Source organism: Cygnus olor, chromosome 1 (assembly GCF_009769625.2).
Source record: "Cygnus olor isolate bCygOlo1 chromosome 1, bCygOlo1.pri.v2, whole genome shotgun sequence".
Classification (NCBI taxonomy): domain Eukaryota; kingdom Metazoa; phylum Chordata; class Aves; order Anseriformes; family Anatidae; genus Cygnus; species Cygnus olor.
The window spans coordinates 13,363,104-13,388,002 of NC_049169.1; the positions used below are offsets into that span (position 1 = coordinate 13,363,104).

The following is a 24,899-nucleotide window of genomic DNA, read 5'->3' on the forward strand; positions in this document are numbered from 1 at the left end:
TAGGGTCCATGTTCACAGTTGCTGCTGTGTGGAGACACACAGACACAAAAAAAAAAATCATACCTGCAGGATCTGTGGAACACAAAGTCTCAGGCAGAGTGAACAAAGCATTTATTTCTTCTCTCTTCTGACATTTTTTTTTTTATTTTGAGCTTCACTCCTTCTCAACTTCCCATGAAGAATTCCCTGTAATTGAAGCCAAGTCTGTGACTCTTATCCCTCCTGTTTTATCCCTATCACTGTACTCTTCACTTCCCAGAAACCATACTGACCCACTCCGTACTGTACTTCTGACATATACTCCACTTTCCTAACACCTCTCAAGTCTACTTTGCATCAGCATCACTGATATTTAGAGAAGAGTACCAGCACCATCTGTCCTCACAAAGCAATGCAGGGAACCACTGCCTCTCACGACATTCACAGCACCAGGTTGCCCCAGGTCAACCAATGAATAGCAACCTGCAATACACCCCAGCAAAAGGATAAAGTGTTGGAGCAAGCATATTTAATTTATACACCTTAATTTTCTTTTACATAACATGTATTTTTGTCTTATGCAAAACAAATATATAGACTTACATGCCATCTTCTCCTTCTGAATCTGAACCCACATGCTCCACTTCTGTATAATTATTAAGATTTGGACGTTATAATGGACTGCTAGAGCCATCTTCTGCTCTGCCTTTTTCTTTTGTTCTTTCTCAGCAGATTGTATTTTATCCATCCTCTGATTTTTAAAACAGAATGAATAATTTAATATGGCTCCCAACCTGAATGAGGTAAAAATCTACAAAACTGCAATTTGCTTTCAAACACAAAGCAGTCAAGCTCATCAGTATAGATTTCTGAATAGAAATGCTATTTGGTATTTCATTTGAATAAAAAACGCATTGCTAGTTACTGATTTTAATAAAATTTCTACTTTTTCTTAATATTCTACATTATAAAACAATAAAAACCTGTTTGCTTTCACCATAATATATTCCTTCTGCTGTCAGCTACACTTTAATGTGTGGATCCATATTTATGGAAGGACTTTTGAATATTTACACACATAAATTTAAAAATGCTAGATGCGTGCATTTGCTTAACTGGTTCCCTGAACTTGGACCATGTAAATGTTATTTACATCTTCTTTCCAATCCAATTAAACTTAATAGAATAGTATAAAAACTCAATCTATATCTTAACAATTTTAAGCTTTGGTAAAAATCCCATTTCCCTTCTATGTGAAGCAATAAGATGTAATTAGATTTAGAATAAAAAATGCATTTCATATGACTCATAGGTCACTGACACATTAAAATACAGTAACTTGCCTTATCTGATTTGCTGAAAAGACTATTGAATAAATTAGACCTTACAAGACTACTTGCATTTGCCAACATCTCCCTTATTTTGGACTAAAAAAAAAAATCATTTCATTTAATATAGTTGGAGCAATAATGAATGGAACATTCTATGGTTCCAGTCCAACTTCTATGACAATTAAACAAAACTGTTCGCTCAGACAATCTTCAAAATGTTGCTGAAAAGCAAAAAAGGAATAATTGTCCATGTCCTTGGCATATACTGGAAAATATTTCCAGTAGAAAGGATTATGAAGTAATGGAATAAACTGACTGCAGAGATTTTCATGTCTCCAATACTTGCAATTTTTCAGATCACTAAAATCAGGGTAAAGAAATGCTCACCAAGGCTAACGTAGGTATAGCTTGCAAAGCCTTGACCTCCCTACTAGTCCTATGACTGTGATTCTTAGTAAGGATTTACACTAGTGTTCCTAACAAAGTTTTATGGGCTTATAATAAAGAAACAAGTGAATATGTTTAGTTGTGTTTATTGTGTTTGAAAACATACCTATGTATTATCCCCATTTTTTGAGAGGAAAGGTTGGATTACAGAAAGTCTGAATTAGTTATTCCCAGGAATAATGGAAACTGAAGAAAGAGCTGAAGAGAACCTGGATCTGTCAGTTACAAACCTAAACTCAAATTATACTTTTATTCCTGGGTATATTATCATGTCCCTGGCAAATACAGCTGATCAAAGCATAAAAATGTCAGTAGACTTGGTTCAGGTCTGAAATAGGCAGAAATTCAGAATTTACTAGATTCAACATAAAATAACATTCCCAAAGAAAAATAAAACTAAATCTAAGTTTCTGATCTCTCTTCATGTTGTTTTATTAAAATGAAAACCTTTTCCTTCCCCAGAGGAGCTACACAAATATTCCTTTGATAAAGGATTTTTCCAAAGATATTCCTGAGTTATCCATAAAATGTATATACTTACCCAAAATACAGCTTCATTAAGTTTCTGCTGTAAAAGTTTCATGCTTTGGTACATAACTCTTCCATCATTTAAACAATTTATTTGTGGCATTAATACACAAAACAGTACTGTATTACGAATATTTAAATGTTAGAGAAAAATAAGAAATTTTATATTATTATTTTCCATGTTCATTGGTGCAAATTAAACTATCTATTTAAAAGAGATCAATGTTCAGGTATAATTTTCTGTTTATAGTTAGAAGTACTTCTGCTACCAAATTACACCTCTGTTTTAATACATACAATTAAAGGGAGAGCTAAATTAGCATATGAAACAGAAATAATGTGTGTGCTTGTGGGAAGGCTTGATCTAACTGAAACTGTCTTTCATCCCTCAAATCCACTCTTCGATTGATCAACTTTATCCAGCAATTAAGCATATTAAAGAAACACTTTATTCTCTGCATGAATCTTTCTATGACCCATTACTATGAAAACCATTTGTCACATGAGTCTAACCCATATTTATTTTAATAATCCTTTTGAACTTCTGAAAAATCAAAATTGTAAAAGACTGTGGGCTATGGTCACATAAGAATATGCCTGTAAAAAAAAAAAAAATTGAATGTTTGAGAAATGAGAAAAGAGCAACTGGGCCTTAGAATTAGAAAATACTAGTTCTTATGTCTTTTATTGTTCTTATTCCTTAGAAAATCTATGAGAGGATTTCACTGCAACATGTATGTTTATTTACATGAATACTGCATAAATCAATCATTCTACTTTTACACTGATTAATATAACATATGAACGCTTGGAAGAAGGAAGCAGCTGAAATGAAATTGCAGCAAATTCATAGTATAGACATACTGAGAATACAAAATTGAATAGAGTTATACAGAGATAACTAAGAAAAAACGGGTTATAACGCATGTCAACATACTGACTAAATTGGTTAGACTGCTTCTTTGCATGGTCATATGGCAGCTTTCTTCTCTGGATGTCTTAAAATAACAGTTCTTCTATTTAATGCTGATGTTATTTGGATCAGTAAAACCAAAATGTTTGCCTCTTTATTGCTTTATGTACAATAACACTATGCTTTAACTGTAACTATTCATTATTAGTGTTGATAGCACTTTTCAAGACGTTTCAGTTTAAGAGTAATTTTAGGTTCATATGCGTAATCCTGCAGAGTGTTAAATAATGCAGAGTTTCTAAGGGAAGACAGAACAAAGGTACACATGTCCATATTAAAAAATAAAAGAAAATTGTTGTCAGAAAATCTTTATCGAGTTATTTTCATTATTTAGTATCCTTGACCTCTGCCTAAACATGTATCAGAAAAGTCAAGTAATGCAATTCAATGTAGCATAACCAATACAACAGAATGTCAATATGACCATTTATTCTATAAAATAATATTTAACAGTATCTGTTAGAATTAGAATGACAGTTGTAACAGGATTTAGTTTTGCTGAGCTACACTAAGGTATAGACATGAATCTATAAGACAAGTATTTTAAATATATCCACATTTTGAATGTTTATTACACTTTATGTATAAAATAAAGCAATTAAATTTTCAGTGTATTTAAAATGTGTAAACTACAACCGAATGAATCTGTAAGGTTAGTGAATTTAAGTATGCTGAGAAACACTTCAGATAGTCTGTCCTGTGTCCGACACAAGTGTCTGTATTACTAAACTGTTCAAACATTCCCTCATACATATTTAACCTTTGCCATCTAGCTCTTCCTTGAAAATTTCCTGGTCATGGTTTGATAATTAGAACAATCCAGGGACCATATACTACAGGCAGTCTGCATGTGCACCCCAAGAAAAATAGATAATTTACTAACATAAATACAAACCATGCCATTATAGCTGGCTGCAGTGATCAGAAATACTACCAGACATACTTTATCTACAAATAGTTATCCTGTGTCAATGCACAGTTTATTCACTTCATTATTTAATGATTTTATAACACTATTTAGTGGAATCAGAGTAAGTGAAACCAAATAATGCATAGAAAAAAGATATATTGAAACTGGATCCACTGGAACTTTTTTTAAATTATGACAAAATATGAAAAAGGTACTACCTGTTTCCTACCATAACCCTAGATGCTATGCTCATCTCCCATTACATTAACTTATGGAAGATTGCAAATCAGTATCAATAGAAAGAAATGCAAAGTGTCACATTCCTGGCATTAGGTATAAAAACATGAGAAGACTTAAAAACAGAATTTGAATATTTGGTATTGGAAAATTTGTCCACAGTACAGAGTTAATGCAAACGTTCACAGATTTTTACCAGTTGTTCACTATCTAGTCCAAAAAGAGTGTTCTGAAATCTTTGAGTATAAAAATGGATCAATACACAGATTCCTTCAAAAAGGAATTAAGTTATACTAACAATATTATTATCCTGAAAAGAAAATGCATCTTTTCTTTATAGTTAATAGATTATAGTTACATGTTATGATACTTAACTTTATTATTGAAGGATTAAGACCTGCATCACTTTCATTACAATTCAATTACAAATTACAGCAGACATTTTAAAATGTTTACAAAATGCAAAAACAAATGACCATGTTTAATGCTACTCTTAGAGCTATTTCGAAATACTGTGTACATCACAGTTCAACATATTCAATGTCTTAGTCACTTCCTATCAGATTATACTACTTTGTTTCTCATCTTCATAGAATCATAGAACGGCCTGTGTTAGAAAAGACCTTAAGCATCACCCAGTTCCAACCCCATGGCAGGGGTTCCACACACTATATCAGGTCGCCCAGGGCCACATCCAACCCGGAATTAATATTTAATTAACAGATGTGTCATATTTTCAGCAGTTGAAGCAATGTTTCATGCTGTTGCAGACAGGCCATGGCACGTTCAGGTAGGAAACTGTTTTGTTTTAATTTTAAAATACAGATAACACACTGCAAGTGCCAAAATTTAAAAAGAATATGTTGCGTTATGCATCTGTGAAAACTATGGAAATGAAAAGTATTTACCAGAGGGCCAAAATTAAAAGAAAAATCAAGTCATTTTTCAACTTTTAGGAAAGACGTCATAAATAATGTAAACAATAAAATCTCATCATTCAGGCTGTTGATGCACCCTGTGATACGAGTAATTCTGTTACTCCCTGGGAAGGATACAATAAGAGCACAAATCTGCATCACTCACTGTAACGATTTTATCTGCTACCACAATGTATCTAAATCAGCCTGAGTGCATGCAGAGTATCTGGGCTCCAGACAACTCCTGAGATCCCTGCTGATATGGGCCCAAAGAGTAAGGATTTATTATCCACCTCCTACTGAAAATTCAACCAGAAGTGACAATTGCACAGAATATGTAAGCAAGATAAGTCCCTGAGTGCCTCACTGGTTAACCCTATGAAATTAGAGTTTCTTCACATTGCAAAAGATGCATAATTTTTTTAGCATTAACCATGACTTTATCCATTATATTCCCTTCCTTTTTTTTTTTTTTTTTTTTTTCCATCAATCTTTCTTTATGTTTTTCTAGCTCCCATATAAATAGATCAGCAGTTTCTTTTGGGGTCAGTTTTAATCCAGTGATGAACGTGGCAATTTTCTGACAATGATTTTACAGAATTCATACCACAATAGAACAGTCCCTTACCAAAGGTTCTATCAATGACAGCAGACCCAATTAAGCTGAGCTCTAAAACAATTATATAGTATAGACTTTACCTGTAACACAAAATTTAATACATATTGAATTAAAGCCTTCCATCTCCTTCCTGTACAAAGCTCTTTCACTACCTGAGATTTCCCTCCAGGTGTCTGCATAGCTATGAACTTTTCTTCATTTTTTTTCTTTTCTTCCTGTTCCCTTACATTACAATCTCAGAAGTTCTTCTCAGTATTTAAAGTTTTCTCACAGCTTATTCCTGATTATATCATAAAATATCAGACTTCATAATGCATGTTTACAAATGATACTGCATTCTTGGATGAAGTCCAGCTAGTAAAAAAAAAAAAAAGAAAAAGGGTACTTCATCTTCTTAGTGATTCATGTCAAAGCAAATATCACTATAGTTTGTTCTCTTCACTCATGGTCTAGAATTTGTAATCTCAGAGACCACATATTTACAAACACAACTTTTATTGAAACACACCTCAACTCATCTATATGTGAAAGTTAAAGCAGGAGAGGAAAATCAGTTTCACATGAGCTGCACCAACAGCTGAACGTGCTTCAGAAAAGGGTAAGAACATACAATCTTACAATATTCAAATCTAATGCAAAACTCTAAACACTGTTTTCTGTAGAGTAAGCGAAAAATACATATACATGCTTTTTCTCTTTTGTCAGCTACAGACTAACCATAAAGTAAACAAGATTTATTTTTTTATTATTTTTTTTCTTAACAGTGGGCAAAAAGTCGGAGAAAAAAACACTTCCTGTAAAACACATTTTAACAACAACAACAAAATAATCGGATGGCATTTGTAGCCTGTACTAGTTGCATACATTTTGATAAGCATATTTTAGTGGCCAAAGCTTGCTTCCATTTAAGTCAATCTCTACTCTCTAAGAATACAGTGTAAGCAGAATTAAATACTCAGTCTCTTTTATCTTGTGCTGTGATGACTTCACTTACAAGAGTGAAAGACCACACAGGGAAGAGAAAAAATAGTACAATTAATGATTTATCCATGGTTTGTATACGTAATACGTCATTGACTGCAATGATGTTATAACAAGTAACACTGCCTCAGTTTAACTACCGCATAAGTAAAGGTTTTTGAGGAACATTAAGTAGAAGTCATATTCATTATGTATTCTTTAGACAAAAAAAAAAAAAAAAAAAAAAAAAAGATATCAAAAGAAAAGGATTTGCAATGTTTTTAGAAAGTACCTCCAATATCAGTCTCACTGTATTTGCAGTATTGCGTGCCATTAATATTTATATTCAACATGCAGTCTACACAACAAATGGCATCAGCATTTTGAAGTCCAAGTTCAGTATTATAAACCACATAACATACACACAATTTAATACATACCATAATACAGAATCTATTCCCTTTTACATTATTTCTCTGAGCTTTTCTTCTAAAAATGTAAGCGGGTCTTCTGGATGCAAAGCAATTACACCACAAAGCAGAGCCGGCAAAAAGAAACTGCAAATTAGTATCTTTGTGTTAACAGTAAAGAAGCGTCTAGATATGAAAATATTAAAATAAATCCAAGACTACCAGCTTCTTTTTAAATATTGTAAAATAGAGGCATTTATTCTTATCACTAACCTTTAATTTCATTTATATTTTAAATGGAATATTGCATGTATCATCATATTTCAGTTGCTAGACTTCAAAGCACTAGGTTTAGGATAGTAATAAAATATGCGGTATTTCTGTAACTACTCCTACTAATAATTTCATTTTAAACGTGCATTAAAAAAAGAATATTTGTGAAATTGGATACTTTTATTTTTTAATAAAAGGAAAAAAAACACACACACACAGAGAATTTAAAGCACGATTAACTCTGTGCAGCTAAGAATATGTTGAATTGGGAAACATGACCAGAAACCAATCTTGTAACAAATACTGAAAACAAAACAAAGTTTATAGTAAGATTTGCTTTTCAAGATTGTAACCACACTACTTTGCATTACATTTTAGGAATAATGCACAATAACTGATTAACTGTTTTTCTCACTTGCATTTAGCTGTCTTCAGCTAAAGGATGTAGTTCATTTATTTTTGGGTTGTGAGCTCACATACAGGAAGAACTGCTAAATTATATTGATTTTTAAAAGCATATGGGCGAAGTCTGGTTATTTAAATGAATATTTAATAGAAATGATAAATTAGAAGGTTGTTTTCCAGGTAAAAATTTCAGAACATGACTGTGTATTTTTGATGAAACACCAATCTACATTAATGCAAAAGATTTTATCCTGGGACACATTGTTATGCTTATATTTCCCTCTGTTGGTTACCAAGAAACTAGCTTTTAACAGTTACCACAAAACCAACACCTGAGTTTTTAGATTTTCTTCCAGCCCTGACACTTAGAAAACTACTTTTCTTTGTCTCAGCCCACTTTTCACTACTGTCATTCTCCATGGTTCAGCTGGATGGTACTAAATCTCCTTGTCTCAATTTTGCCATTCAGTCTGGCCTAGTCTCTGTAAGCTCATCACCAAAATTCTGACGATGCAATCTCGCTGTCCAGTTACAGCTAATTTTCCAAAACCATGTCTTTTTACATATGCACTCTGGGAGAAGAAATACTTCATTTTCTAACATCCATATTGATTCTATTACTGTAATACAACTGATCTATGTAACGATAAAACTAAATATTAAAAACAGGAAATATCTGGAGCAATTCCTACATATTTGATGGATCAAGTCAATGCAGGAATGTATTGACTTACTGTACAAATTCAAATGATTTGTGACTTTGCAGAGCAGTTTGGGGTAAGAGATCACTGAGAGTTGGAACATAGATGCACATTAACAGACCTTTTTGGCCATGCGTATGTGCTGTATTTTTACATGCCTACAAGTTAAGATTACTAATAAAAAGGCAAAGCAAAATATTTATTTATGCACAGACACAATGAAGGGCAACTATCTTCAATTTACACACCTTGAATATTTAATAATACTAATTAACGCACTAATTACAACCATAACATCTATTCAGGGCTCTTAATAAAAGTTTAATTTTCAAGGTATATCTCGATGGTGGATTATATTAAGAAAATATAAATCTAACACATGGTTGTAAAACATGACAAATAATACCATTTTAAATAATATGCAGGCAGCTATATAGCATTCTTCACAAATTCTCCTGTGGATAGATTTTCCAAAGCCAATCCTAAGGTTGTTCAGCTACTCCCTCTCCTGGATCAAGCCAGGATCTGTCTGCCATATGAGTCCCAATTTTTATTATTATGAGCTTTACTTACTTTCTTTTCTTTTTAACTTTTCAAAAGAACACAAGCAACTATTTTTCCATTGGAATTTATGAAAGATCTAACACAGAAAATCCAAAATATCCAACAAGACACTGGACTGCAAGGCCTCTATTTAACTTATTTGAGAATTTCTTTATAAAGCCTAGGTAAGGAAAGGAATTGTAGCACATGGTCTTGTCATTCTCATTCAGGTAATCTTCAGTGATAATTGGGCCAGGTGTGAAATTTAAAAAAGAAAAAATTAGTCCAAATCTGCATGTCTGGCTATTTCTATTAGACTTATTAGGCACCGCACCGCCAGCCAGTAAAGGGAAGGGATTGTCCTGCTCTGCTCTGCACTGGTGCGGCTTCACCTCCAGTACTGCATGCAGGTTTGGGTGCCACAGTGTAAGAAAGGTATAAAACTGTTAGAGAGTGTCCAAAGGATGTGTCCAAAGATGTACAAAGTGTACAAAGATGGTTGGAGGTCAAGATGTATGAGGAGCGGCTGAGGTCCCTGGGTTTGTTCAGTCCAGAGCAGAGCAGGCTGAGGGGAGGCCTCATGGCGGCCTGCAGCTCCCTCACGAAGGGAGCGGAGGGGCAGGCGCTGAGCTCTGCTCTCTGGGGACAGCGACAGGACCCGAGGGAACGGCATGGAGCTGGGACAAGGGAGGGTCGGGCTGGGTGTTAGGGAAAGGTTCTGCACCCAGAGGGTGGTCGGGCAGTGGGACAGGCTCCCCAGGCAGCACCGAGCCTGATGGAGTTCAAGAAGCGTTTGGACAGTGCTCTCAGACACATGGTCTGATTTTTGGGTGGTTCCGTGTGGAGCCAGGAGTTGGACTCGATGGTCCTTGCGGGTCCCTTCCAACTTGGGATATTCTATGATTCTATGAATTCTTTTTTAAAAAATCAAGAAAACTGCTGAAGTACATTTATCAGTTATTTAGGTCAATCTTCCTATGAAGTGCCTCTGTTCAGCAATCTGACAAAGGTCATCTGTTGTTTAAAAGTTCACAAAGAAAAAAAATTGTTTAGCATTCAATTTAATGCTACACAGCTTAGTAATGGAAGAATCATTTTAAAGCCCTTTTCTGCATGCTTTTAGCAGCTGTTAAAAATACATTCATACCTACATATGTAAATATATTCCTACTTCTTATTCATGTGTGAAATAGAAAGCTATTAGGAATCAGCAGCTGAACAAAAATACCTGATATCCAAGAAGCTTTACAAACTCTTTAGCTGTGACACTTTTTTGCCATTGAAATGACCTCAGTACACAGAACAATAGTTTTGTTAACAGACATTGCAACAGTAACTTCCATTTATTTTCAACACAAAAAATAACGTGACAGGATGGCATGGGTGATAACTGTCAGCTGTGCCTTAGAAAACACTCTCTAAGATGACAAAGGAACATCCATTTCTTGTATATAATGTTTTCCAAAGCAAAAGAACTTTTCATAGTTTCAAGATCTGTGTTCTATGCCTAAAAAAACAAACAAAAAAACAGGTAATCTAAATGCAACAGATTCACTTTTACCAACAATTCTTAACAGTCATATATTTTCTTTATTTTCTCTTACTTCTAGTCCAGGACAAAATCAACACAGCTTCTTCATAGTAATTTATTAGAGATATAGCAATTTTTAATCTTTATGATTCTCCAAAATCCCATAAACTATCCAGAATCAGTAGATGCCACTGAGTGTGGTTTAGCTAACAGCTCCTGTTGCTTTCTTGCAAACCTTCATAATCTGCAGTGCTTTTCCAAAAACACCTATTAAAATGAAGAGGCTGTATCCTGTCAAATTTTGGAAAATGAACTAATGAAGGTCCACAACAAACTTTTTTTTTCTTTTTTTTTTTTTTTTGCGTGAAGATTGGATAAAAGCCCTTGACCTTTGTTACTTTCGATGTGTTGTGACTACTGCAACTCCAGCTCACCAGTAATGATCTTACAGTGTCTGTGTGTTTTTAATGTCCATTTGTGTTTCTTACATCCATTTGCTGACTCACCAACTGCTTAGAAGGCACTTGGGCAGAGAACATCTTTTGATATACGTACAGCACCAAGCACAACATAATATCCCAAGTCATTACCAAGGTTTCTAAGCCTTACAATGATGTTGACTATTGCAAGTAGTAGTATGTGAGCTCAATGTAAAAATAAATAAATAAAATATATATATTAATTTTGTTATTTTGTTTTGTTGGTACAAATGTGTTAGGTCCTGTGCTGATGACATGCTGCTCGTCGCATATTCAAATTACTGTTTACATTTTAGATCTACCATGACACCTTACTTAAATGTCAATGCAGGATTATAATTACTTCATGTCTACCTGCAGTAGGAGAATACATTGTAAACCAGATGCACTTTAGCAAAGACAGTAAAAGCTTGCATCCCTGGGATGAGTTCCAGCAAGGTGGGCAGCAGCCTACAGCAGATTACCACTGATAACTACCACTGATAACAAAATTGATGCAAAAATGTGACAAAACAGTTGTCAGCTTTATCTATTCTGGAGACCCAGGTCTGGTCTGCTGCTGCTGCTATTCCTGAAAGCAGAAGAGAAAGAAAGAGGAAGGTGTGTGAAACACAATGAGGCCAGGACTGGCCGTGACCTTCAGTTTTCCACTAATCCTGACTAGAAAGCCTGATTACCCTCAAAGGCTTCTCTATTCCAGTCATAATCCTTGAACTTCCCATTCCTCTTCCTAATAGTTTAGTGATTTATCCTTCATGGCAAAATTAAACTGGGTCATATGGCAGAAAAATATTGAGCCAGTTCTTCATGCAAATTTAATTTTAACATTGCATGAACACAGCTACTCATAGCAGTGAAAGTCATCATCATATATATACTATTTGCAGGATTATAGTTTACCTAACTTTTTATGGTTATAGTTTAAAAGTAAATCTGGATGGGATCTGAAAGACAGAGATCACACAGGAATGAAAGAATCAGACGCAGCAGGGAATCCCAAATTATTTGGACACAATTATTTGGACTCCAACTGTGTCTGGACCATGTTCAAACCACAACCTAATCATAAAATGACTTAAGCAAATGTCCATTTTATAACTCCATATCCTTCTTAATTTTGAGAATATTTACATAAATGTTCATAGATCCCAGTTTAGCTTTGACGTTCCTTAATATAGGAACCAGTATCATTTAATTTATCGTTGTACCAAGCATACTGTAACCTCATAAAGAAATGAAAATATAATAACTTAAAAATATGACTGGGCATTAGTGAGCATCAATATCTAAGAAAAAAGGGAAAAAAAAAAAAGATTAAAAGATCTAACAGAGACTAATTTTATAACTGGCTCTTTCCCTTAAGAAACTCCCTTTAATCTGAACCTGAGTTCTTTCATTTTTAGTTTATTAACTTAATGCCACTATTGCTATAAAGGTATTTATAACTTTTGCTTGGAAATGTAAATTACAGCTATTTTTGAAGTGCCGAATCAAGAAATACACCGTAAGCATAAGATACATTTTATCTTATGTTTTTCTGAGCTTAAAACAAAAAAAAAAAAAAAAAAAAAGAAAGAATGATCAAGAGAAGGATTCTCATGAGAGGTACTCAGTCTGCTTGGCGTGCTGCTCCATAATTATTCTAATTGGCTCTGTATTTTTTATGACTGTTTCCATGGAAATCCTGGCTGTAATAGCTGCTTGCAAGTGGGGTCTATTTTTGGTACCTGAAAAGTATCAGGATGACTCTTAAACTGCTTTTTTGTATTGTTATTATTCAAGGAAACTGCAAAAGGGCTGCTGCAGACTTTGAACTAGACAGAGGTGAAACTGACATAGGTAAAAAGGGAAGAAACCAAAGAAATATAGAGAATAGGGAAGAATGCTGAAGCTGGAAATACAAACTGTTTGCTCTGCAGTCCTTCATGTTGTGACATGCTTTTACGCCCTAATGTTTCATGGAAATTTATTTCCTCCTGTGTCAATAAGCCTCTAATCCACCAATACCCAAAACGTGGCCCACTGCCATTTTTGACAGGCCATAAAATACGCAAACTACACACAGCGCTCAGCAAGAAGGAAAGTACGCAGCCGCTGAACACGCCAGTTTCCTCCTTAAACCTAAAAGCATTTCCATAACCAAACCCAAAGAACTTTATCAAATCTTGGAAGGTGCCAAAGCAGCTCGGTGCTTCCCTCCGTGCTGACGGGGAAGCTCAGGGTCCCGCTTTCCCGAGGTGTCCGGCTCAGACGCGGAGCTGAGGCGAGGCCTCCGCCATTACCTCGTCGGTGGCGGCGGCAGAGGCAGGCCCGGAGGTGCTGAGGGGCGCCATGGCGGCGGGCCCTGCGGGGCTGCGGGCGGCAGCCGGGGCACCACCCGTCGGTGTCTGAAGTAAAGGAGAGCAGGCAGGGCGAGGGGGTGGTCAGCAGCACCCCCGGGGCGAATATTTTCAACGCGTTTATTTCTAATGTGTTGGTGTATTTTGTTAAGACTTTATTATGTTTGTTTTTAGTGGTCTCTGTAAATAGACGAATAGTTAAAAATAAAAATAATAGCAATAAAAAAGTGCATTCTCCTTTTTCTCCCAAGTGTCTCACAAAGGCTCTTCGCGGCTGCTGTGCGCCGCGAAAGCTGAAGCCGCGCTGAGGTACGGCAATGCCCGGCGCCCTTCAGCCCTTCATGTCCCTTCATCTCCTTCATCTCCCTCAGTTTCTTCATCTCCCTCAGCCCCCTCGGCTTCCCCCCGGCGGCGGGGCGGTGCCGGATGGGGCGGCTGCTTCCGCGGCCGGGGCGATGGGGGAGCGGCGGGGGGCGGTTGTGAGGGCGGCCGCGGCCGGGCTCGTGCTCGGGGCCGCCGCCTGCTACTGCCTGTGGCGGCGGGCGGCGGGCGGGGGGAGCCGGCGGGGGCCGCCCGCAGGTGAGGCGGGGAGGGGTTGGCGGCAGGGCCGGGGGCTCGGTTGCCTTCAGCGGCTGGGAGAGGCCCCGAGCCGCGAGGAGAAGCCGCCGTGTGTGGCATGGGGTGGGCTCCGGGTGAAGGGGTGCCCCTACAGGGCTCTGCAGAGGATGCGTTATTTAAAAAAAACACAACAACCACCCTCAAATATACGCATTTTTAATTCCCCTAAATGTATATACAATCGATGTGTCAACTTAACAGGCTTATATGCTGTTCTGGTGTTGAAGCTGTGTTCCCCCATAATTCAAAGCTAAGCAAAGTGGGCCTGAAGGAACTTGCAATGTGAAAGTGCAGATAAGAACCAATTTAGTTTGTTTTCCAAGCTAGCTGTCGGATTGTCATAATTTACTTTGATTTTATATATTTATTTATTTTTTTTTTAAATCAAGGAATACTATGGTGTTTGCCTGAGGAAGTGCTGGCAGCAAATATGAGAACCTGTGAAGGATTTCTTGGCTTTCAAAAGTCATTTCCAGCCATCCGTGACTAGTCCAGTAGTCACAGATTGGGCCTTCAGACAGTTCAGCTACCTAAATAGTTCTGCCTCCAACCTGGTTGAAAATGGTCCTTGTTGTCACTAGTGTCACTCTTTTTTGAAAGCCAGGTACTCCATAGCATCATTCTGACTGAGAAGTGGCCTTCCTCAGTTAGCCGAGTGACTGCACTCTGTGAACAGCAGCATTCTTAATATTTTGGCTGTTACTTTGTCAAAGAACCTCAGTTTACTGGCAAAATGTTATTAGCATAATTTCTGGAAATAGTAGTCCTCAAATCAGAAGTTTTATTCTCTTTTCCCACAGTGTTCAGACATCTCCACGTTTCATTTCAGGGAACATTAGAAAAAAATTAGCATGTTTGGTGAATATTCCTTATAATTTTGAATGGGAGGTTTGCTGTTGGTTAACCAAAGAGTAATGTACACCAAGCTCTGTTTAATACTCCTTTTTTTTTTTTTTTCCTACTTTGAAAAGAAGTAGCCATGGGATTCAGGAAAGAGGATGGGAGTCCTGCTGTGGTAAAACAGAATCTTTTTGCTATGATATGGTGGTTGGGTACAGTCAAACTCAGAACAATATGTACTATAACTAAGAGCTAGGGCTCAGCTTGGTAAAAAAGCATTCAGTGGTAACTAAGTGAAATGTTATTAAGTATTTCATTTAATTTTTAAACAGTGACAGAAAAAAGTCCTCCAGAGTCACCCCATACCATGGATGCGGATGCTCTACAGAAACTTATTCATTTGCTCCAGGCCACAGATGATCCATTAATTCAAGAGCAAGCTTTAATCACTCTCAGCAACAGTGCCGCCTTCTCTGTAAATCAAGTAAGTATTGTTTTGTAGAAAACAATGGTGTTTCAATACCAGTCGGTATGGAAAATGAAAGGTGCTGTTTTGCTGAAGACTGAGACACAAGACTGAGAGCTAGGTTATCTTGTGTTCCAAAATCCATTTTATGTCTATGCCTTTATTTCCTGCTAGTACAAAGAATGTAATTTACCAGCCTTAGAAGTTTTATCTAAGCTTAATCTTTGTACAAATTACATTTATACAACTTTGTACAGCATTCTGTGTTTTCAAAGTACTGTAAATATCTTTATATATTTTGTTGCTTACAGTTGTGTAATGTTAATTAAAGGGTTGAATTTGAGACAAATAATTTCAGGATCTGATCTGAAATCTACTGAGATAATTTAATGTAGTTCTTTATGTTTATAAAGTTGCATGCCATTTGCATCTTAGTAGCTTCCCAACTAAGTCTCTTCAATTCAATTGGGAATATGATGCAGGAAAGCTTTGAGATGGATGCACATTTTCATGTATTTGTAAAGGCTTAACCTCCAGGGTTGCCCCCACACACACTCCATTTTTTTTCTTTTTATTTTTGTATGGAACTTATGACAGCTGTCTATTCTGGCTGCTTAAAACTCTTTTCCTAATAGAAATCTCTCAGAACACAATGTAACTGAATCAAGACCCATTTCCATTCTCTTGAAAACAGTTTTTATTTTTATCTTTTTTCTCATTTAGAAGTCATTAAATCACCAAAAGACCAATTCACTAAGTGTAAGGGAAAAGAAAGACAAAGTATTATAATTTCTACTTGTAATAATATAAAGCTGCATCTTGAAACTCTCTTCTGATCGGACAGGACTATTAGGTACTGTGACCTGTTCATTGTCTCAACTATTCTATAAACTTGATATGCAATAATTACCTTTGATTTTGCATAATCTGAGATGCTTTAAGCATTCTTTGCACCAAGTTTTAGAAGTAAAGGCATTATGCCATTGCCAAATAACATCAAATTATACTTTGACCCTAAGCAGGACTATTGGTAATTTCAGTGGAAGCAATATATTCAAAGTCAAAGGGCAGCTTAGTGATTGCACATCTTAGAATTAACAAGCTGTATCAAATCCTTCTCCCACTTAGCACAAGCAAAGCATAACGGATATTTTTCTACCAGCTTTAGGAGCTGTCTGAACTTGCAAGCTCTTCAAAATTCTATTATTTTCTGAGCAGCTCTTCAGAAGGATGTATGGTATTGATGTCTGTGAAATGAAATTACTTTCCAACATGTTTTTGATACTGTAAGCTGGTAATAGTTTCAAAATAAATGCCATACATAGTTTATTTTTGTATGGGATGATAACATAAAGAAATAACAAACTGCTAACACTCTCTAAACAAAGTAGTCTGTCATGTGGAAGTCATTCACACATTCCATGTGGATTAAAACAGAAACTTTGAGTAAAGCCTTCAGCACTTAATTTAAAAATCGTAGTAATCTTATTATGTGTATTTTATATTTCAGGATATAATTCGAAATTTGGATGGCCTTTCTGTTATTGGAGGGATGCTCTCAGGTTGTGTTCCCAAAGTTACAGAAAAAGCACTAAATGCACTTAATAATTTGAGTATGAATATTAAAAATCAGGAAGAGATACAGGTAAGTTTCGTACAGGGAAAAAAATAAGAGTAATTGAGTCACAGAAAATAGTACAGGGCTTTCAACATATTTATTAAATACAGGGAAGGATGCTAAAATGTTTTGAGGTTAGACGTATGAGACATCAGATCTGGATGATCTGTGTATCCTAAGGCCAAATGGATGACTTAAAAATGCATCGTAACACTGGCAATTCCTTTTATAAAAAAAGACACTTAGGAAACTAGACAGCCTGTGTTTAGCTTTCACCAAATGCCACCGAACAGAGATTGTGCTGTTAATTTATAGTGAAATTATGTGAGACAACATGATTTCCAAATACGTCTAGAACATCAGCAACAGTTGTTTAATAAGATGGGTAGCAGGCTGAGCCTAGCGTGACACCTAGGCAAAGGAACTGGAGAATAAAATGGTAACTGATCCCTTGGGCTTGTCTGCAACGCAGTTTTCACTGTGATATTTTAATCCTAAAAGATAAGTCTGTAATGATGGCAACAAGTCTGGCTGGTAGATACAAAAGATGGTATGAATGAGACAGGACCAGCCATCAAAAAGGCAGCCATTTTTGACATTATCTAATCAAGAAGTGTCCAAGCAGTGAGTTTATGTGCAGGTTTTAAGACTTTTGGTCATTTTTTCATTAGCTTGATAAAAAGACATTTTGACTGTATGTGATCATTTGCAGCATCTTTAGTGCTGAGCAACTTTTTTTTTGAAGTGGTGCTTGCCAATTGAAAAACATTTATGTAGGCATATAGGTAGAAAATAACTCCTTTGATAAATGCAAAGTATTTTTTTTTCTTAGTTAGGGCTCCAAGATTCATTGTGTGCTGTCATCCAGAAGAAATCTAGGTAAATAATAGTTGCAAGTGTCAGTTGTCATCATTGTTCTTGAGGAGTATGCCAGTGAATGGGCCACACAGTTGGAAGAAGGGATGTCATTCCAAGACTTACCATTAGCTTGATCTCAATATTTAAGAAGGCCTTTAAGTCATTTTTGAAACAACTCCTTAAATGAAATATGCCACTTCTAGAATGGAGTCAAAGCAATTTGGGTTTTCAGAGTAATTTACGCTTCAGGGAAGTTATTTAGCATGAGTCTGTACTGTCTGCTTCTATCAGGCCAACAGAGTACCTGTGTGTTTTAAAAACAAAACAAAGCAAAGTACTTGTTTCCAAGTACCTTGATCAGATCATGTATTCAACAAACAGTGTTCAATTCACGCTACTGTTGCTAGACCATTGATACTATTTGTGAATAGAAAATATGTTTGTATTAAAAAGGAGCGTTCCCTTTTTCCCTAGGTATATATTGAGCAAGTTTGTAAGAATGTTGAATCAGCCCCTCTGAACTCTGATCTGCAGCTTGCTGGGCTCAGGTTGTTGACGAATATGTCTGTTACCAGTGACTACCACCATAAGATGATAACCAAGATCCCATGCCTTCTTCGTGTGCTTTCGGAAGGATCTGAAAGGACACAGGTAATGAGTACTGTATTCTTACAAACCAGTTATGAAGCTGTTTTACTAGCCTCCTTTCTACTGTTTTTGTTACGTGGCTTAGACTGTGCTTAGAAAATCAAATATTCCTTGATGATAGCAGTCCATAAAATCTGTAAAGTGTGGATCAATATTACTTTCTCTATGTAGATTCAGGAATAAGGGGGAGAGGGAAGAGCATCTCGATAGTGCATTCATCGGGCTAGAGCTGTAGCAAACCAGTGCTGCGTGCGCTGCTGTTGCTCTATGCCTTTGCTACAGCAACTCTAGAATTCTCTTCTACTTCCTAAACATTGCAATTGCATCACAGAGCAAGGAGGATCTATCTGCATGTGAAAGGCTTCACTGATGCACGAATCTCTGGGGAAGCACGCCAAGCTGCCATAACCTAAGATCTCCATTTCCTTTCCTTACGGTTGTTACATCTCCTGCAACTGTGTGGCTGCAATGGGAAATTCTTTGTGATTCTGTGATGATTTGTGAATTATTGCCAGAAGTATTGAAAGAGAAAAGCTTCAAATGGGGACTTGCAAATGTTGAGTTTCTTCATCAACCAGCTCCCCCAGGGCCTTCTGCTCAGAGCTGTTCTCAATCCATTCTCTACCCAGCCTGTGTTTGTGCTTGGGATTGCCCCAGCCCAGCTGCAGGACCTTGCCCTTGTCGAACCTCATGAGGTTCGCACAGGCCCACCTCTCAGGCCTGTCCAGGTCCCTCTGGATGCCATCCCTTCCCTCCTGTGTGTCGGCTGCACCACACAGCTTGGTGTCATCAGCAGACTTGGTGAGGGTGCACTCGATCCCACTGTCCGTGTTGCTGACAAAGATGTCAAACAGCACCAGTCCCAATACTGACCCCTGTGGAATTCCTTTTGTCACCGGTCTCCACCTGGACATTGAGCCATTGACTGCAACTGTTTGAGTGCAGCCATCCAGCCAACTCCTTATGCACGGAGCAGTCCGTCCATCAAAGCCATGTCTCTCCAGTTTAGAGACAAGGATGTCACGCGTAATGATTTTTAGGAACAGTGTGTTAGTCCATCTTGTGAAAAACACAGACGCATAAGTGAATGAGTAAGTACATACTTTTGGCTTGTTGAAAACACATTTCATCAGGAACAATCCCACCTCTTAGTATAATGGAAAAAATAAACTGGATTTGCTGGGCATCAGAATTTAGTAGCCTGCTTTTTTTTTTTTCTCTGAATCCTGCTCTTTATCTGCTTATTCTTTAGATTGGCATCTTTTTTCACTGTCATATCCTGCTTTTAAAATACTAAGAAAGTATCAGTCCAGTATTTAAGAATTGCATAAAACTGGATTACAGAGTGAGTTGATTCATTTAATTTGCTGATGTAATTGTGTGAAAGCTGAAGTCCTGAGAGAAGGCAGATTCTATAGTCTTTTTCATCTTAAAAAAAAAAAGTCAGTAGAGAGTATATTGGAGTCATTGCAGTCTGGTGACAATATTAAAAGCAGCAGCTTGACTGCATGAATCTTTCCTTCCTTTACTGAAAATTTGTGTTCAAAGACTCTAAGAAGAAAGGAATTGTTATGAAAAAATCAGAGGATAGTGGACTACAGTAAAACAGGGCGGGGCAAGTTGTGGGCAGACAAAAGTGCTAAAGAAGATAAGGAAGCACTAATTTCTGCTCTCACATGTTCTGGTTTTAGAGCTTGCAATGAGCTTGTATGTTCCTCATTTCAGATCCAAGTTTTGAAAGTACTTTTGAACCTATCTGCAAATCCAGCCATGACAAGACATTTTCTCAGAGCTCAAGTAAGGTTCTTGTTATTTCATTAATTTTTATCTTTTTTTTTTGAGCAATTACATATGTGTATGTGTATAGATGTGTAAATGCATTAGAAGAATTTAAGTATATTACAAGTACATGTGCAATTCCAGAGTAAAATTTTAGCAAGTACATGGTTAAAATTAAAAGTTAGATGTATACATTCTTTCACAGGTTAGCCTTCTAGATTGTAGTGTATTACAGATTATATTAATTGCAGACTGTATTACTTGCAAATGGAGAGTCACAGAGCATATGCATTTGAAGGCACTTGGCCATACTTCCTGTGCACTATTCCAAGTCACAAAATGGTTTGGGTTAGAAGTGACCTTAAAGGTCATCCAGTTCCAACTCCCTGCCATGGGCAGGGACACGAGACCAGGTTGCCCAAAGCCCCATCCAGCCTGGCCTTGAACACTTCCAGGGATGGGGCATCCACAGCTTCTCTGGGCAGCCTGTGCCTCACTGCCCTCAGAGTAAAGGATTTCTTCCTTATATTTAACATAAACCTACCCTCTTTTAGTTTATAGCCAAATAATTAGTAACAATTTGAAGACTGTTCTTACTTTCCACCACAGAGGTAGTACCAGTACCGTGAACTTTTTAAAGTAATATACAAAGTACCCTCATGAGTTTAAAAAACAAGCTCAAAATACCCTTTCCAGACATGCAGTCAGTATATAGATTGAAGATAGGGTACAAAGTTCAAATACAACCACTACTGTAGATCATTGTTTTCAACAGCTGTTTCAATAGCTAACGGTCTGTACCAAACAAAATCAAATTCCACTGAAATCCCCACCTCCTTTCTCAAATGCATCCATAAATCTTTGTCTCTAAGCACTATAAATAAGCTCTCTTTGTGCATTACTTATGTCTCCATGGAGAACTTTATCTGATACTTGCTACTTGGCATACAGGTTTATTTCAGTTACATCCTTTCCTCACAACAAAACAAAGATCTATGACTGGAATGGTTCTGCGTCCTCCTTCTCCTCTCCAAAATAAGTTCCTTACAATATGCAATGGCTGATATAAAAATCAAACTTTGTTTTATGACATACCTGCCAAAAGCAGAGCTAGTCTAGATACTGCCAGATTTTCGTGACTAACACAAGATTAGGGTAGCTAAACCTTCAGTTCTCTGCTAAAAGTGTATCTTTTTCTGTTCTATATGTTAACATACAAACATTCAGATCACCACAGAGGGCAAACCCAGCATTATTTATAATGAAAGCAGACTCTCTCACAGATAGGAATTTTCTAGACCACTGTATTTTGGAGACTGAAAGTACAAAGCATTGATTAGCCTGTGATACACACACAAGCTAGTCTTTTTTAAAGAGGAAACATGCATGCTGTGGAGCATATGTAGTTCCGGTTTACATAGCTGCTGTTTTAGAGGGTGAAGATTTTTTTTTTCCCCAATTTTTTTAAAAGTTAATGTTAAGTAGATCTAAATAAATCTTCTGATGATTAAGTATGGATTCTTTATTTAATATTCTAGGTGCCATCACTGCTGTTACTTTTTGACAACCGTATAAACAGAGATATTCTGCTTAGAGCCCTGGTGTTGGCAGCAAACTTGAAAAAGAATGTGAACAATGAAGGTGGCTCGATGATTCAGGACCAATACAGTGAAGATTCAGTTTTCTCTATACTCTGCAGGGATTCTACCCCATTTGCTCAGAAGCTGGCATCTTTATTGCATCACCCTGATCCAGAAGTGAAAGAGCAAGTTGTGAGAATATTAACGCAATAGTAATTTTTAAAAGTGACTGACAAAAGTATCTGATCTTAAGATTAGATATAAAAGAGTACTGAATAGTACTAGGCACAAATCAGTTGTTACAAAAGAGATTGCAATATATTTAATAGAGAGAGCATAACAGATGTCTCATAGGAGATAAAGCAGTAAGTTTTGGCTCTGAGAAACCACCATCCAGGTGGTACACGTAAACAGAGGGAGGCACAGTTTAAAGCATGAAAGCTTTTATATATACAGTGAACATTTTAAGATGAATAAAGTCTAAATATTCTAAATATTTAAATATAGAATATCTAAATATTCTCAATGTCAGAGTTTTTGTGCCTTATGTATTTACAGCTGTTGAGTATCTATAGAATGATGCATTAAAGATGCATTAAAGATTCAGGACTTAGAGTTCAGGCATTTACATTTTATTAATCTGACATCTATTAAAAAGCTACAGGCAAATCTTAGAAAATCTTAAACAAAAACAGTGCCAAACTACCGCTGACTTCCTGCAGAAATAGTATTTTCAAGGAAAATTGTAGATTAAAATTATTCAATGCTGTTTTTCCACCTTAACTGCAGAGAATACTAAGCATATGAAAATGTAGTATGAAAATATATCCATTCCATTTAGCTAAACTGCAGTGCAGTTAACGGCAACGTGGAAGGCTTCCATACTTGAACAAAATCATAAGGATTTTTATCTCCCTTAAGTGATAACTCTAAAGGAAAGCATACATTTTTCAAAATACTTTATTATGAGTCTAAGATTATCTGCAGCTCTGCTTTACTGTCTTCATTAAATAAGTATCATGCACATTTTTACAAAAGCTTCCTGTTCTGTGGAAGCCCTCAAGCCTGCTTGGAGAGACTCAATGAGAGGAGCTCTTGGAGAGCTCTATTCCTCTCATCAACATCATTGGAATAGGTGCTTCTGTTGAGTTAGCCACCACACATTTTCAATCACCTCTGCAGCATCAATTCAAAATGAAGTGGAATACATCTAAACATCGTAAAGAAAACTGAAGGAAGTTTCATTGATGAACACAAAACATGTAGTAAACACTTTACATTAAAACAAGGCTACTGAAACTTCCAGAATGCCAAACCATGGAGAAGATAGTGTCGGATGTATAGGCCGGACAACTTTTAAGAGAACTGCGTTACCTAAATCATTACCAGATGCTTCATCTTTTTAAGTTAATACATACACTCCGCTGTTAATATTTTTTTCCTCTGTATATCCAGTAGATACTTTATTTTCAGTAGACAACTGTCTTCAAATAGATAGAACTGCAAGAAAAATATGCCCAGATCAACAAACAGGTAAAGCTATATATATATATATATATATATATATATGTGTGTGTGTGTATATATATATATATATATATGTATAATTTGTGTATATGTAGTTTTTAAACTCAACAGGAATAACAGAAGTGGAAGTTGTCACAATTCCCACTCCAGAACTCTGACAATCACTGCATTTAGAGTGAGCTTCCCTTTCTCCCTCCCACTGGTCCAAAAAAACCTGTTCATTTTGCAATATGTAAATTACGGTACAATTACGTAATGTTTTGCCATTTTTTGAAGATGGTGGGGTTTTTTTTCTGCTTCTGTATTTGAAGTAGTAGTCTAGGTCAGACACTGCAAATTTTCTTATCTCACCTTTTTCTTCTGACACAAGAAGAAATTAGTCTGGTCCAGATATATCTGATATTAAATGCATGTTTTCTTAACCTCACCAACGGAGATGCCTAGATGTCCCTCTCCATGTTCTTCAACCTAAAAATAAGTTTTTCAGACATCATCTTTTTAATAAAGTTGTTTCTGTCCACTACCAAAGGAAAGGATAAGAATTCAAATGACCATTGTCCTCTTCATTTAAAATACATAAAAACTTTTTGCAGCATTGCCTCAATCTTTGTTTTTTTTTTCCTGGCCTAGGAAGAGCTATTTTTAAATCTTTTCTTCATAGAACAATACTACTGAGATGTTTTGAAACAATGCAAGACTCTCCAATGTGTCTTCATAAAACTGTCTTAATTTTTCATCCCCTGCTCCGTACCCCATATGGAATCTTACCAGCACCAAACAAAACGTAGCAGTCACTGTTCTACATACAAATGCTGTGAACGAATGCATCTAAAACAAAACATATTCCATTACTGACATATAAGGCTCTGGTCCTTATAATTCAGTACTCTACATTTCTGCTTAGCTATAACAGGTACTCTGTATTTTACCCTATTTTAGTTTCATTTTTTCCTTTCTAAAATGCAAAATTTTACAAAATACAGTATTGATTTTGAAAACTGAAAAAACAACTTGAGTTTTAACTGTGTCCTTCAAAGTACTCATAACATCCTGCAGCTTTGTCTCCTCCACAATATTACGTGTAACATACATTACATTACCCAAATCATTACTGAAGCTGTTATTTAAATACAAGGCCCAACACAGATGCCATCTGAAACGTCCTCCCCTAAATCAACATCGAACTAACAGCAGTAGTTTTAAACCAGTTTTGAATATATTCTGGTGATTACATCTATATGTTCTGGTGATAACACTCCTAGAAGAAATACCTTTTCAAATAAAGAAATACTGTTTTTTGTTAGACGTGAATTTCACTACAGGAATATGAGCTACTTTTTCTTACACATAATTTAATCATCTGTTCCAGAACCCTTCCTCACA

The 24,899-nt window shown here is 36.4% G+C and overlaps 2 protein-coding genes and 1 long non-coding RNA gene across 3 annotated transcripts in view; 1 reads left to right on the forward strand and 2 right to left on the reverse strand.

The window, feature by feature from the left end:
* The window catches only part of FBXL13 (F-box and leucine rich repeat protein 13), an 86,060-nt gene extending 77,651 nt beyond the window's left edge, over window positions 1-8,409 (reverse strand). The window contains 5 exon segments of the mRNA XM_040540893.1: window positions 583-693; window positions 696-730; window positions 2,299-2,354; window positions 7,338-7,458; window positions 8,387-8,409. Coding sequence (XP_040396827.1) covers window positions 583-693; window positions 696-730; window positions 2,299-2,354; window positions 7,338-7,458; window positions 8,387-8,409 — 346 coding nt within the window.
* Window positions 8,410-10,561: 2,152 nt separating this feature from the next.
* On the reverse strand, window positions 10,562-14,012 carry LOC121063764. Its single transcript, XR_005816192.1, has 2 exons — window positions 13,526-14,012; window positions 10,562-10,740 (listed from the first exon to the last, which is right to left on the reverse strand). It is a non-coding gene; the product is annotated as an uncharacterized LOC121063764 (long non-coding RNA).
* Window positions 14,013-14,022: 10 nt separating this feature from the next.
* On the forward strand, window positions 14,023-22,768 carry ARMC10 (armadillo repeat containing 10). The gene is made up of 6 exons (XM_040544567.1): window positions 14,023-14,161; window positions 15,373-15,524; window positions 17,017-17,151; window positions 18,457-18,633; window positions 20,356-20,427; window positions 21,948-22,768. Exons 1-6 carry the CDS (start codon window positions 14,038-14,040, stop codon window positions 22,200-22,202), a joined length of 915 nt encoding a protein of 304 aa, XP_040400501.1. The 5' UTR covers window positions 14,023-14,037; the 3' UTR covers window positions 22,203-22,768.
* The last annotated feature ends 2,131 nt before the right edge of the window (window positions 22,769-24,899 follow it).